This window comes from Sinocyclocheilus anshuiensis, unplaced genomic scaffold (assembly GCF_001515605.1).
Source record: "Sinocyclocheilus anshuiensis isolate Anshui unplaced genomic scaffold, SAMN03320099.WGS_v1.1 scaffold551, whole genome shotgun sequence".
Taxonomy (NCBI): domain Eukaryota; kingdom Metazoa; phylum Chordata; class Actinopteri; order Cypriniformes; family Cyprinidae; genus Sinocyclocheilus; species Sinocyclocheilus anshuiensis.
In genome coordinates, this window is record NW_015548222.1 from 319,736 (window position 1) to 334,426 (window position 14,691).

The following is a 14,691-nucleotide window of genomic DNA, read 5'->3' on the forward strand; positions in this document are numbered from 1 at the left end:
AAGTCTGCAAACCAAACTTGGGCCAACCGGAATGGAGCTACTATTAGCAGGAGTGCTCCGTCCTGACAAACCCTCGCTATCCCTGTTGAAAAACCAGCATATGCTGGTTAGGTATGTTTTGAAGCATGGCTGCTGGTTTGAGCTGGCCCTTAGCTGGTCATGAGCTGGTTTAAGCTGGTCCTAAGCAACTAGCTCCTGCTCAGGACCGATTTAGGACCAGCACATGACCAACAGTTGGTCCCCATTGACTTCAATTATATGTAAAAAAATAAAATAAAATACTATGGAAGAGAGTGGGGACCATCAACTGTTTGGTTACACGCATTCTTCAAAATATCTTATTTTGTGTTTAGCAGAAGTAAGAAACTCATTCAGGTTTGGAACAACTTGAGGGTGAGTAAATTAATTTTCATTTTTGGGCAATCTGTCCCTTTAACATGTGTGTAACCTTAGGGCATTAAAAAAATGCAGCATCATAGGCAGAGGGTGAACCAACTCCAGGGTAAGGCTAAAAGCAGCCAAATTAACTACAAATATCATAAACCCGTCTTTTTAGGCAAGAACCAGACATGGGTGTCATGTAGGCTAATAAAATATGTTTAATGGGACTGAATTTGTATTTAACATAATTACAGTTTAATAAAAACATTAGAAATTGATAATTATAACGTTTCCTTTCCAAGGTTATTCAAACAGTGAATATACAGAAAGTGACATATCATGAACTTTAATCTATCGCGAGTTTAAGGATTCTCAAAAAACAAAACTATTGTTTTAATCACTGAAGCTGTCTACACTGTGAAATGAATCTCTTACGTTGGACTTACATCTGCGCGTTGTTGTTTATGATGAGAGAATAAGCGGAATTCAGTCAGCGAATGCGCGCGCACTCAAAACTGATGAGTTTCAGTGATGACTCATCTGAACGCCTCTGATTGGCCATTGCATTCCTAAGCGCAACAGAATCGCATGTGATTGGTTATAATGCGAAACACTGTAAAACGCCTAAAATTAAATACGGTGCTACATGAGCAGGTCTTAATTTAATGCCGCAATCTACACTTTCTAATCATGTTCATTTTGTTAGCAACAGACATAATAAATTTAATTTGTTTGCGCAGGGGCATTTTAGTCCAATTTAGTGGCATTTTTGCCCCAAGTCGCTGTGGCCAGGGGAAGGCTCAGCCTTCAGGCTCCGTCTATGTGCAGCATCAACTGATTGGGCCATGATAGATCTAGATCTATGACTGTTGTCGTTGTAGTACTAAAAACAAAAAAAAAATTGTTGTAGTACTAAAAACGAAAAAAGTACTAAAACTACAGTTTTACTACAGTTAATGTTTTTTTTAACCCATTGTAACCCCTGGATCTTTAAGATCTTTGTTCAGTTTAGTTAATGTACTGTAGGTGGCGGTAATGTTCTTTGTGAGTGAGTGTCCATTAAACCAGGAGAAGAAGTAACTGCCTTGCGTTATATTAAAACACTTCCTGACAGTCGCTGTAGACAGTTGAAATGTATAAGATTCGTTGCATGCATAAATAACATAGCATGAACGATAAGCTAAATAAATCACATTATATGCGGATAAATCCGGAAATTGTTTATAAAATATATTGATAAACATCATTTAAATAACACGGAAGTTGACTTGAACTGACTCCCGTTTCAGAAGTACGTTATTGCAAGTCTTCGTTCAAAGGTAAATATTTGATGTTATGTCGTCTACTATGTAAATATTTTTTATTTGGCAAAATGACGCGTTTGAATGTTTACCAAATCTTTAAATGCGATCATTTGCCTATTAATATTACACCACTTTTACTTCAATTTATTTTAATTATTTATTAAAATATATTGTCGTTGCTTTAAAATATGCTATGTTATTTTCATTGTGAACGTATTCCGTTAGTATTCCGCTTAAGAAAGAAAATGATTCGTTATACTTTGTGTAAAAAAAAATTATCTCAGTATGAGTGTAATGGTCTGCTTATGTTTTTAGGTTAGAGTGACACAATATGTGACCCTGGACCACAAAACCAGTCATAAGGGTCAATTTTTCGCAATCAACTATTTGAATATCTGGAATCTGAGGGTGCACAAATTCAAAATATTGAGAAAATCGCCTTTAAAGTTGTCCAAATGAAGTATTAGCAATGCATATTACTAATAAAAAATTAAGTTTTAATATATTTACAGTAGGAAATTTACAAAATATCTTTATGGAACATGATCTTTACTTAATATCCTAATGATTTTTGGCATAAAAGAAAAATCGATAATTTTGACCCATACAATGTATTTTGACTATTGCTACAAACATACCCCAGCGACTTAAGACTGGTTTTGTGCTCCAGGGTCACATATATTACTGATCCTCAAGGAAAATTAATCAGTCATATACAGTGAAAGGAATGCTTCAAGCCCATGTACATATGTTACATTTCTGTAAAGCAAAAAATATTGGAAACCTATTAGAAATGAGTATTCCATTTAAGAAAGAAAAGGATTAGTTATACTTTGTGTAAAAAAAAAAGAAAAAAGCTCAGTATGTGAATGAGTGTAATGGTCTGCTTAATGTATTTAGGTTAGAGTGACACAATATATTACTGATTAGACATTGGGGCAGTTTCATATATTAGCATATAATATCTAGCTCATACAATATATGTGTTTATGTGTGTGTAATACATTTTTGGACATATTTATTTGTCATGTACATGTATATCCATCCTAAAACCTGTCAATAGGCCTACATGTTGATGTTAAGTAAGTACATATAAAAAATAGAAATGTATTTAATATAAACATACATATTTTTTGTGTATTATTTTGATAAAGTTACGTATATAACTATATATTGTTGACATATGGTTGCTATTATTACCATATAAAAATCATCATATAGGTATTATTAGCATATGTACATAATCAAATTAAGGATAATGTACATATGTGAAAATTATATACAGTGGGTACGGAAAGTATTCAGACCCCCTTAAATTTTTCACTCTTTGTTATATTGCAGCCATTTGCTAAAATCATTTGTTAATTTTTTTTCCTCATTAATGTACACACAGCACCCCATATTGACAGAAAAACACAGAATTGTTGACATTTTTGCAGATTTATTAAAAAAGAAAAACTGAAGTGAAAAATTTAAGGGGGTCTGAATACTTTCCGTACCCACTATATCTCCATGTAGGTAACATATATATGTCATATATTACATTTCCATATATAAGGAATTATTTACTAGCATATTTTTATATTTACATTTACATTATTTATATTTCTAGTAAAAAGCACATGAATCAAAACTCTTTAGATAAACTCTGCTATGGTTTTTCCCTCAGGTGTCCTCTGCAATGATGGAAGGTGCCTCAAAAAGTGATGCCACACCACAGACGGCTGTTGCTGCACAAGTTCCGTTCATCGACCTCTGCACAGTTCTGGAGAACATCCAAAAGACCAAACTCCGACCAGACAAAGGCAAAATTCTAAAGGATTTTATTGATTCTTGGAGGAACTTCCATGCAGCGCTTCACAAGGACAATTCCAATACCACAGATTCATTTTACGCAGCCATGCGTCTTATTGTGCCTCAATTTGAACGAGAGCGAATGGCTTATGGTATAAAAGAAAACATGCTTGCCAAACTATATATTGAAGTTTTAGGCCTGCCTAAAAATGGACCTGACGCAAACAAACTCCTAAATTATAGAACTCCAACCACAAGTCAAGGAGAAGCAGGTGACTTTGCCCTTATGGCCTACTTCGTCCTGAAAAAAAGGTGTACAAGTCAGGGGAATTTAAGCATTAAAGAAGTCAATGACTTCTTGGATTCCGTAGCTATCAACAATGCCAGCAAACAGAAGGATCAAGTGAAGAAAAGCCTTTTGCATCTGATAACCCAGAGTTCAGCTTTGGAACAGAAGTGGCTCATTAGAATGATCCTCAAGGACATGAAACTTGGCATTAGCAAGGAGACAGTACTTCAGGTTTTCCATCCAGATGCACCAGAACTCTACAATGTCACCACAGATCTGAATAAAGTCAGCCGACAACTTCATGATCCATCTGTGTCCCTCAGTGAGGTCTCCATCGATCTGTTTTCTGCTTTTAAACCAATGCTGGCTGCTGTTGCCAACATCAGACAGATAGAGAAGCAAATGGGCAACCGGACATTCTATATTGAGACTAAGTTTGATGGTGAACGCATTCAGCTGCACAAAGCTGGAGATGTTTACAAATACTATACCAGGAACTCTTATGAGTACACACAACAGTTTGGGGCCTCTCCACTAGAGGGCTCCCTCACTCCATACATTCACAACGTCTTCAAACCTCATGTGGTAAACTGCATATTGGATGGAGAGATGATGGCTTATAACCCCACAACTGAGACCTTCATGCAGAAGGGCAGTAAGTTTGATATTAAAAGGCTGATGGATGACTCTGATTTGCAAACCTGCTTTTGTGTATTTGATGTCTTGTTAGTAAACAATCAGAAGTTTGCAAATGAGCCTCTCAAGAAGCGCTACGAAATTCTTGAGACTGTCTTCACACCGATCAAAGGTCGTATCCAGTTGGTCACAAAATCTGAAGGCAAAACCATGCAAGAAGTGGTGAATTCTCTCAATGAGGCCATTGACAATCTGGACGAGGGGATTATGGTTAAGGATCCCATGTCCATCTACAAACCAGATAAACGGGGCGAAGGATGGGTGAAAATTAAGCCTGAATATGTAGATGGTCTGATGGATGAACTTGATCTGCTGATAGTGGGAGGCTACTGGGGTAAAGGCAGGAGAAGCGGGATGCTCTCTCATTTTCTGTGTGCGGTAGCAGAGGTGCCGAGTCCAGGGGAGAAGCCCACAGTGTTCCACACCCTCTGCCGCATTGGATCAGGCTACACTATGAAAGAACTGTACGATCTTGGTCTGAAGTTGGCCAAACATTGGAAAGTTTACAACAGAAATAATCCTCCAGCTGCCATCTTGTGTGGAACAGAAAAACCAGAGGTTTACATAGAACCACGCAACTCAGTGATCATACAAGTCAAAGCGGCAGAGATCGTCTCTAGTGAAATGTATAAGACCAACTGCACATTACGCTTCCCCAGAATAGAAAGAATCAGAGAAGACAAAGAGTGGTATGAGTGCATGACCTTGGCTGAACTGAGCCAGTTCCGCTCCAGAGCTTCTGGAAAGCTGGCTTCCAGACATCTACATATCCAAGAGGACCAGCCTGAAAAGAAGAAGCACAAGTTCGTAGCCAAGCCCAAGAAGACAATCGGAGTCATTGACCACTTTAAATCTCAGGATTTATCAGCGGTCACCAAAGAGATGGATATGTTTGAAGATGTGGAGTTTTGTGTGATAAATGGCAATGATGAATATTCCAAGGCAGAGCTTGAGAAAGTTGTGGCCCGTTGTGGAGGCATTGTTGTGCAGAACCCTGGGAAAGACACGTACTGTGTGATTGCAGCTGCGCACAACATGAGAGTAAAGAACCTCATCTCCTCAGACCAACATGATGTGGTGTGGGCTACTTGGCTGCTGGAGTGTCTGGAAAATAAGCAGGTTATACCCTGGCAACCACGTCACATGATCCACATGTCACCTTCCACCAGGAACCACTTCGCTAAAGAGTATGATCGGTATGGAGACAGTTATTATGTTGACACTGATGAACAACAGCTGAGGGAAGTCTTTGAAAGGATAGGCCCCACAGAAGCTGAGTGTTCGTCTGTGGCACAGATAGAAGCAGAGAATGCCTGGGATGACTTGCCCACTAGCATTTTTAGGCCTTGCACTGCTTACTTTGACCGGTGTGCTGACCTTGGAGATCCCAAAACCATCATACGGGGTACAAGTTTGGACACGTGTGCCTTAGAATTCCGATTCCATGGTGGTACTGTTGTGGAGAAACTGAAGGAAGGAATCTCGCATGTCATAGTAGAAAGTGAAAGAAGAACTCTGGGCTTGAAGACGTTGAGGCGACTTTATGCTAAGAAGTTCAAAATTGTTCGAGAATCTTGGGTGACCGATTCTATCAAAGCAGGCCATGTAGAGGATGAGACTGACTACTTAATATAACCATGAAGGCTACTACACAAACTATAACACTGGAAGATTGTGGTGTTTTAATACTAGCTGTAATAAACTACACTGGATAACCATTAGTTGCATTAAAGTTAACCATTTAAAAATATATATAAAATGATGGGACTGGAAAGGATTACCGTTTGAATTATAAGGAGAATAATTTACTGTTGAAAGTACATCAGTACCTTTTAAAGTTTGTCATATGTCTCTGATTTAAAGCACTAAGTACACTCTAAAAAATGCTGGGTTGTTTCAACCCAGCTTTGGGTCAAATATGGACTAACCCAACTTTTGGGTTAAAAATTTAATGTAAAAATTTAACCCAACGGCTGGGTTAGTCCATATTTGACCCAAAGTTGGGTTGAAACAACCCAGCATTTTTTAGAGTGTAAGACGGAGTTTGATTTAAAGCACTGAGAAAAATTGTACAGGTGGAAACAACGCCTTTTGGAGGAAAAAAAACCTTTATTTTTCTTACGCTGTGTTTTGTTCTAAATAAAAATGTCAAAATTATAGGATGTACTGTATTAAATGGGGTGGTTATAACATAATGGTTAAGAATCTTAGCCTTTATATGTCACACTATTAATTACATTGATGTTACTGTACAATTAGTTACTTAAGATGGAAATTATATGCAAAATAACGTGTCATTAAATTTGATTCTTAAAGAAGCATTCAGAATTTTAATTGAAGCTGTCAAAAGTGTTTTTCTTGTACATTAACTTGACTCATTACAGTCAGACAAATTGAGCTTCTGACAAGCTTGAAGTTCCATTTGAACAGCTTGTCAAGCACACTGAATTTATTGTGTGAGAGCTGTAGCTCTCTAATTGTTTGGAATGGGAGTTACTGTAATGCTTCCAGAGATCTAATTTCCAGAGTGCTAATAGAATGATTGAGGCTTCACACTCAAACACATTCAACTGTGTGTCTAGGTATTGTAAAGATAGATTTGCATTTGAGTAATATGGATATTACACTAGGTAATTGGTGTGAGCTTGTGAGTGACAAATCCATCCCTCATTGAAAATGAAAGCATAATGTGCTTGGACTGAATTATGAAATCCACATTTAGTGTGGGAAGGTGCTTCGGTTTGGAAATTTATGCTGCAGAGCCATGACAGAAATGGTCCTAAGACAATAGCGTGTAATGTGTTTTAGGGAGGGGAATTGTTTATTGTTCCACAGACGGGTAAAACTTTTGTAACATTGTTTTGTGTATATATATATATATATATATATATATAGTCTTTCTGTCTGGAAATCCCTAGTCTGTATAGCCATAGACAACATCTTTTAAGTGAACCAGACCTTTAAAGTGAAAATTGTCATAGTATAATGTCTATTCTCTTTTCAATACAACGAGTTTGTGAGTAGTTTATTGGTTTTCTCAAGCTCAGAGTTATGGATAACACGATTTTTAGAAAATAATGACTTGAAGTATCAGTTTCTTCTTCACACAAAGCTATTGTACATCTTAGACGGTCAGTCTAAGAGACAAGAATAGACATTACCTCATCAAATAAAAAAGGTACAGACAGAGTGTGGGATTTCAAATAAAGACAAAGTCTGAAAAGAAAACCCTGGGAAGAAAAGTTTTTTTGTGCAAATTCTTCATTGCCTCTTTGTGTTTTGTCTTTCACATACACACATTATAAGCTTTGAGTGTGAAATCACGCTGCCATGCAGATCTAGGGAGAGTGAAGCACACTACCAAAGAAGAAAAACAAAAACTTGTTACAGGTTTTGGACAAGAAATGCAAGGACATTGGAAGGTAATATGAATCTCAATCTGACCGAAGATGTGTCCCAGAGTGGCTGCTAGCTGGTGCACCCACTGTTGAAAGCTTCCTGTATGGAAAAGGTCAGAGAAAAATCATGAGTTTATATCAGCCTGCAGTAGCTTTGACTGCTTTTTGAAGTTAGTCACTAATGTTGTGTAGGATATAGGCTTTGCAGTATTATTTTATTGAAAATCAAGGTGTTGGTAAGATTAATTAGCATTGATTTGTGTTTTGATGTTATGATATCCATATCCTATTCTTCTAGAGAAAAGCATATCATATTTTTTTTTACTGATGGCCAGTCTTTCGTTGAGCAGTTAAGTCTTAGTCAGTTAGCAGCAGTAATTGGATGTTTATACAAGGTATAAGAGAGGATCCATTACCCTGGGGCTTCCTGGAAACAAATCAGTGGGAAACGGCTGCATGTATTTGAAATAAACACATCCCCCCCGACCCCACCCCACTGAGAGCCAGAAAACTTGACTCAAAAATGGTGAATTTGCCTTGCAAATGAGTGTGCCTTCCCTCTGGTGACACGTTAGTTTAGAGCCACTGGTCCAGGATGTTTAAGGAAGATCCTGTCAAAAGCAATTTGTCTTTAGTTATGTAAGGTGGACAGTGTTATTGGCATGAGTCAATGCTGCTTATCATATATGGAGTGACAAAACATGTATACATTCTTATACATGAGTCATACTGTATAATTTGAGAGCCTGGTGAATTATAGCCTTGCTTTGTGTGTCTGCTCAGCTTGAATGCTATTGTCGTTTTAATGCCATGATCTCAGCACACATACGGTATTTCTAACCGTTCTGCTTTCTGATCATCTGTGGTTCTGCGCCGAGGCCAAACTGACAAGGACCCGAGACAAGTTAGCTTCAGTGGACATGAGCGCAAACCACAGACCCGACCTCCCTTCTACACACAGCCGCCTCAGAAGAAATGAAGATGCTATTTTTGTAGTCAATTCTACCAAACCTTTGTGGCAACTAGAAACTTGCCAGCCGGATGGTTTGTCTGAAAACTGCTTCACTTTTGTCGACGCTGACCACTTGTGCAGGGGCCTTTCGCAAACGGAGGGGACGCGGTGGATGAACATAAGCGATTTGTACCTTTCCTTTTGTAATTCGTACTCTCTTATGGATTTGCTTTACGGATCGTTAAGTCCGGACAATTTGAACTGCAGCCTTAATGTGATCGTGGACGGCGACCTAAACAGGTGCAGTCTGTGCGTTCAGGCGTACCAGCGTTATGACCTGCACGCGCTGGAGAAATATGAGGAATTTGAGATGATGGCAGACAAATACGAGACGGATGTGTACTCAGTAAGGACGTGCATGGAAGAATGCAAGGTAGGGCTTTATGATCTGGATCTCTCGTTTTCGCTGAATAGAGTTGGCTCTTCGTTCTCAGTCGTCATGGTAACTGGTGACAGTAACGCGGTGATGTTTTTTGTGGGGGAAAAGTGCTGTTCATATTGTATTCGTGTTTTTTTCCCGCATTTCGCATCTGTTGGTGGTGCCAACTTTGCAGTCATTTCATTTCCGAGACAGTTGGAGGGTGAAAAATCAGACAGGCGTTTAAACTTTTCCTTTTCAGCTGTCTCAAATTATTCCTAGAGCGATCAACGCAAAATCCATTGTTCTGGTCTGATTTTACGGAGGAAATTACATGTTGCTGCTGATCCAAGGTTACTCAATGCACAAAACGCCGCACAGCAAATATTTCAACGTGCGTGCGTCATTCTATAGCGCGCAGGTGCGTCTCTCTGAACTGAATATAGAGCTGCTCCGCCAGGTGTTCATTCACGTCCACCACACTGAGTACATTTCAATAACGCTAATAGGGCAGCGGTGCTTTCTCGGCTAATCTCTCACAAGAGTATTTTCCCTCGCACATTGGTCTTGTTTGCACAGCACTCTGCGCGCGCTGCAACTGGTTGCCCTCTTAACCGCCATAAACTTGACATTAAGGTTAATTTTCGAGCTCCCGCTGTCATCTTAAATGGATTGCTCCTGGGCGACGAAAAAAATGGCACTGTGTATAGTTGCTGTGTGCTGTTAAGGAAGCGATCTGGCCGTGTTCTTTACGCGTGTGTGTTGCTTTGCGTAATTAATGGTCAAACATTTACCGAGAGCTTGTAAGTTGTCGTTTAAATGAAGGAGGCACAGATAAGCTGGTGAATAAGTGGGTGGCGTGTTTTGCTTATTCACTGGTTCATTTGGCACAGGACTCGACCGCTTCTCACGGAGTCCTGTGCTCGCTGTCCGTGGTGCTGAAACACGCTTAGTTCTACAATGAAAGGGGCAGGCCTTTTGATGCAGGGGACGTTATTACATGAGCAATTTGTATTTTTTTTACAGCATCATTGCCAGTGACAGTTGTGACATTGGACCTTTGCATCTGTGATACACCTGCAGTCCTAAAGTTGCCTTTCATGAAAAAAAGCTGTTTTGTTAGTCCAAAATAATAGTAAATGTAGTTAGTATCAACACAATTTCATATAGGCTGACAGTGAGGCTGTGTGCTTATTTCAACCTTTTGATGAGTTACATTTCTTTTCAGGACAATTCATACTGCCACCTGTGCATGATGTTTTCTTTGCCTTCGCCATATCTTAGCAAAGTGACAGCCACAGAATTGCTATTCAGAAACCTCCCATATATAATCTCTCTGCAGCAGCCTCTACAGAACAATTATTTCTATTAAATGCTTGCAAAGTATTGTTTGAGGATAGAAATTCTGGTCTGTAACCACAAATGAGTCTTTTGTGTTATTGTGGACGATAAGTCTACAGTATACTGTTTTGCAGCATTTTCTTTCTGTGCAGGAAAACATGAAGTGCTCATCATTGCTGGCACAATACAGCTGAATATATTGTGTCATTACAGTGCATTTATATCGAATGCTTTTTATGGCTTTCAAATGGAAAGGATGCACGTAGTAGAATATTTGGACTGTTCTGTTTCTCAGACATTTTCAAGCGTTAACGTAACTGTCGAACCATGTTACCGTAGCCTGATAAACTACCAGTGAGTGTGAATGAAGGCCATAATGCAGAGGGAGGTGGCAGGAGTCAGTCAGAGCCTCTGGCAAGCAGCTGCAAGGGATAGCCAGTCCCAGCTGTGATTAAGCAGTGAGAGATAGAGACAGAAAGGAAGACAGAGAGAGACTGAGAGGATGGGTAATCACTGTGACACGCCGTCTCTGACAGCCGGATCAGCCTTCAGGTTGATTTAATTCGGCACCTTCCTTGCACTGCATCGGAGTGTGGAAGACACTGTTACTTTTGTTTGCGTGTATGGGTTTGTATTATGTGTAAATGTTTTAAAGGTTCAGTTCAATTGCTATGAATAAACCAGACATTATAAATAGGTAACAAACAAATGAACGAAGGGAGGGGGTAGCGATTAGAGGAATAAACTAAGAAGGTTTTACTCAATAGTGTTTCACTGGTGTTACAGCTAGGCTGTTCTGTGACAAAGCAATCACATCAATGATAACATGGACCACATTTAGTGTCTCAGAGACCAAAAGTGGACAGTACTTTTCTTCAAAGGTGGAATGCCTTTGATGTTCTTTTTTACACTACAGTGTGTTCTCTTATGTCAAGTATTTAATTAATCATGCAGAATAACTTCGAGAAGTCCATTTTGTTACTTGCCCTGACTTTTCCACTCACTGTGATTCAAAATAATTAGATTCTAGCAGTGAAACCTGCTGTTTCTTGCTGTAGCGAGTTGAATATATGCTGGCCTCATTACATTTTAATTGGAAATGTGGATGAAAACCTCCTAATGTAGGTTCTGAATGCTTGGCGTAGATCTTTGTGATTTTCACTGATTGGCTCTTATAGGCAATAGAGAAAGGCTTGTGGTATAGAACTGATAGCTATTGGGATGAAACCCTATTTACTGAGAATAGATAAGGACAAGCCCAACATTCCTCTAAGAGCATAGATAGTGTTAGTACACTTGGCAGGGTATGATCCCCTCAAGGGTTAGCACAATTGTTTGTTCATCTCTTTTAAAGTTGTCTCATTTTTGGGACATCACCATTCTGTCTGTTGCACACATTTTCCTGTATTGCAATACAATTAAATAATTGGTAATTGAATAATCTCCTCATATAGATTTCCACATTTTTCCATTTTGTATCCTCTATCCAGTATTCCTAAATTAAAGCAATAGTTCCCCCCAAAATGTGAATTCTGTCATAATTTCCTCACCACTCTAAAAAAAGATGGTTCTTTAAAGGTTCTTTACATGTAGAACCAGTTCTGTTTAGAACCATAGCACCCTGAATAACCCTTTTAATGCTGAAATGGTTCTTTGTGTCAGGGTTTAGGGTTCTTTATTCTCACCCTTTTGTTTTTCAAATCTGTAACTGTCAAAGCACCTCATTGCTGAGTTTCTGGAGTTCAGTGATCCAACTACACAGACTGTCAACACACTCTGGTAACAGGTAAATGATTTCATTCTAAAATTTAAATACAAATATAACTTTAAAACTGGTTTTCAAACAAACATGTTCTTTTCTCTTCTTTTTTGATCACATATAAGTGGGAGCAGCTCTGGCTGAGGAAACTCCTCTTCTCCACCAAATAAGTAACAGAGACATTGAATTTATAATCCATATTGTTAGTTTTTAAATACTTTTTATTACTAACAGAGGCTACACTCTAAAAAAGATGGATCATTAGGCCTACTGATTTTCTGGAGTTCAGCTATCCAACTACACAGACTGTCAACACACTCTCAGCAGGTAAATGATTTCTTTCTTAAAATGTCTATAATTTTTAACTTTCAAATTGTAACTGGTTTCTTACAAATCATGTATTTTTCTCTTTTCAGTTTAAGAGAACATGTAAGTGTGACCAGCCCTGTTCAGTTAAGGATACTTTTCTCCTCTTCACCACTAAGTAACACAAATATTTAATTAATGGTAATTTTTTTGTTTTGTTTTTACAAAAACAAATGGAAGGAGACGCATTGTAACTCTGAACTAAATTGTGTATTTCAGATGATGCCACATCCTACAACCTCGTCATCTGCAGAGAGAAACGGCCACTCAATCACACCAAAATACACATAATGATGAACTTACAGGCATCACAGAGGATTATGAAAATACAGTATTTACAGAAACTTGGTCTTCATTTCACTATTTTCAGTTTCTATTTTGTTTTACTTCAAGTATTTATTTATGTTCAATGTCAATTGTTATTTTTGAATGTATTCTGCTAATAACTGTTGTTAGAGCACTGTCATTTTTGCCACAAATTCACGTCATTAAAAAATAAAAGTACCTAACTGACACGTTGTTGTTGTTTTTATGTAAAACCCTAATAGACACTACAGGATATTGTAATACCAGGCAGATAGAGGAGTAAAAAACAATATTAATAAATAATATATAGAAATAATATTAATAATGATGTAAATATGTTAATATACTAATATTAATGAAAATAAACTATCATTAAAAAGGTTATTTATAACACCATTAAGGTCCTATATAGCATTTTCAAAGCATGGTTCTTTATGGAACCCTATAAAAAGGGTTCTATTTAGCACTAAAAAGGCTTCTGCTATTGTTACAAGCCGAAGAACCCTTTTCCGGTACTGTTTAGAACCATTTTTCTTAAGAGTGTTTATCCATACAGACCCTGGAGCTCATTTTGCGTTCCCAGACAAGGGGGCCTTCGACTCGCCTCAACCCAGCCACGGTGAGGGTACATGGGCTAGGCTCTTATTGTTCTCATCTGGTTTTCTTTCTTTTGTGGAACATGGAAGATAGGTTGAAGAATGCTGACAGAATCAAATAATGACAATTAATTTACTTTAACAGGGTGCTTTGCTCATTTGACTCAACCAACTGTAAGTGGATCCAGGATTTGCTTGTCACTGAGCTTCACATGGAGTGGGTTTGGAAAATCTGAAATGCAAATTATACAAAACAGAAGCCCCTTCATTGTTATCATGTTTACGAAGGGACGTTTTTTGTTTGCTTTCCTACTCTTTTTATTCTAGAAAGTGCAGACAGTGCTCCTCTGTGTCTCATTAAGGCTATCACTGTTCACTGTGTTATTTAAACAGGGATTTTATTTGTGTTAGCCAGCAAAAGATGACTATCAGAAGGCTAGTTTCTTTATCCACATCCTGGCATGAAACTTCTAAACTGATATAAAACCAGAGTTACAGAGGACAGAATTGGTGACTACTAAATCTTTCTCTGTGGATGATCACATTTGTCTGAATGTAAGTTTAGATATTTTTTTGTCATTTACCACTTATAGGTTGATTATTTGTACCAAATTATTTGTATGAGTGAGAAGGTGAGCATGGTGCTCCCTTCTTGGAAATACATGGCAATTGTTTATTGTTATAGTTAAAACAACTTTATGTCCAAACCAGAATCACTATGGTGTTGTTTTTGTGCTATTGGTTCTGGTAAATTGAACCCTTCAATAAACTTAATAGTGTTGTTCTCTACTAACAACTTTCTGCTCACATGACCTAATAATCAGGATTTCATACTGCTTAAAGGGGTCATATAATGCGATTTCAAGTTTTCCTTTCTCTTTGGAGTGTTACAAGCTGTTCGGGAATAGATAAGAACCCTAAAGTTGCAAAGACTAAAGTCTCAAACCCAAAGATATATTCTTTATAAAAGTTAAGACTCGTCCACGCCCTCCTAAAACACCTCGTTTAAACACGCCCCCACATGTCTACGTCACTGTGTGGGAAGATTTGCATAACGCCGCCCAAATGTTCACACAAAGAAAGAAGGCGTA

The 14,691-nt window shown here is 38.1% G+C and overlaps 2 protein-coding genes across 2 annotated transcripts in view; both read left to right on the plus strand.

The window, feature by feature from the left end:
* Positions 1-1,499: 1,499 nt before the first annotated feature.
* LOC107654268 (DNA ligase 4-like) lies at positions 1,500-6,332 on the plus strand. Its single transcript, XM_016441290.1, has 2 exons — positions 1,500-1,700; positions 3,355-6,332. Exon 2 carries the CDS (start codon positions 3,367-3,369, stop codon positions 6,097-6,099), a length of 2,733 nt encoding a protein of 910 aa, XP_016296776.1. The 5' UTR covers positions 1,500-1,700; positions 3,355-3,366; the 3' UTR covers positions 6,100-6,332.
* A 1,581-nt stretch (positions 6,333-7,913) lies between these two features.
* The window catches only part of LOC107654245 (transmembrane protein FAM155A-like), a 63,564-nt gene continuing 56,786 nt past the window's right edge, over positions 7,914-14,691 (plus strand). The window contains exons 1-2 of the mRNA XM_016441254.1: positions 7,914-7,939; positions 8,683-9,247. Of these exons, the coding sequence (XP_016296740.1) occupies positions 7,914-7,939; positions 8,683-9,247 (591 nt within the window). The remainder of the gene's footprint in view (positions 7,940-8,682; positions 9,248-14,691) is intronic.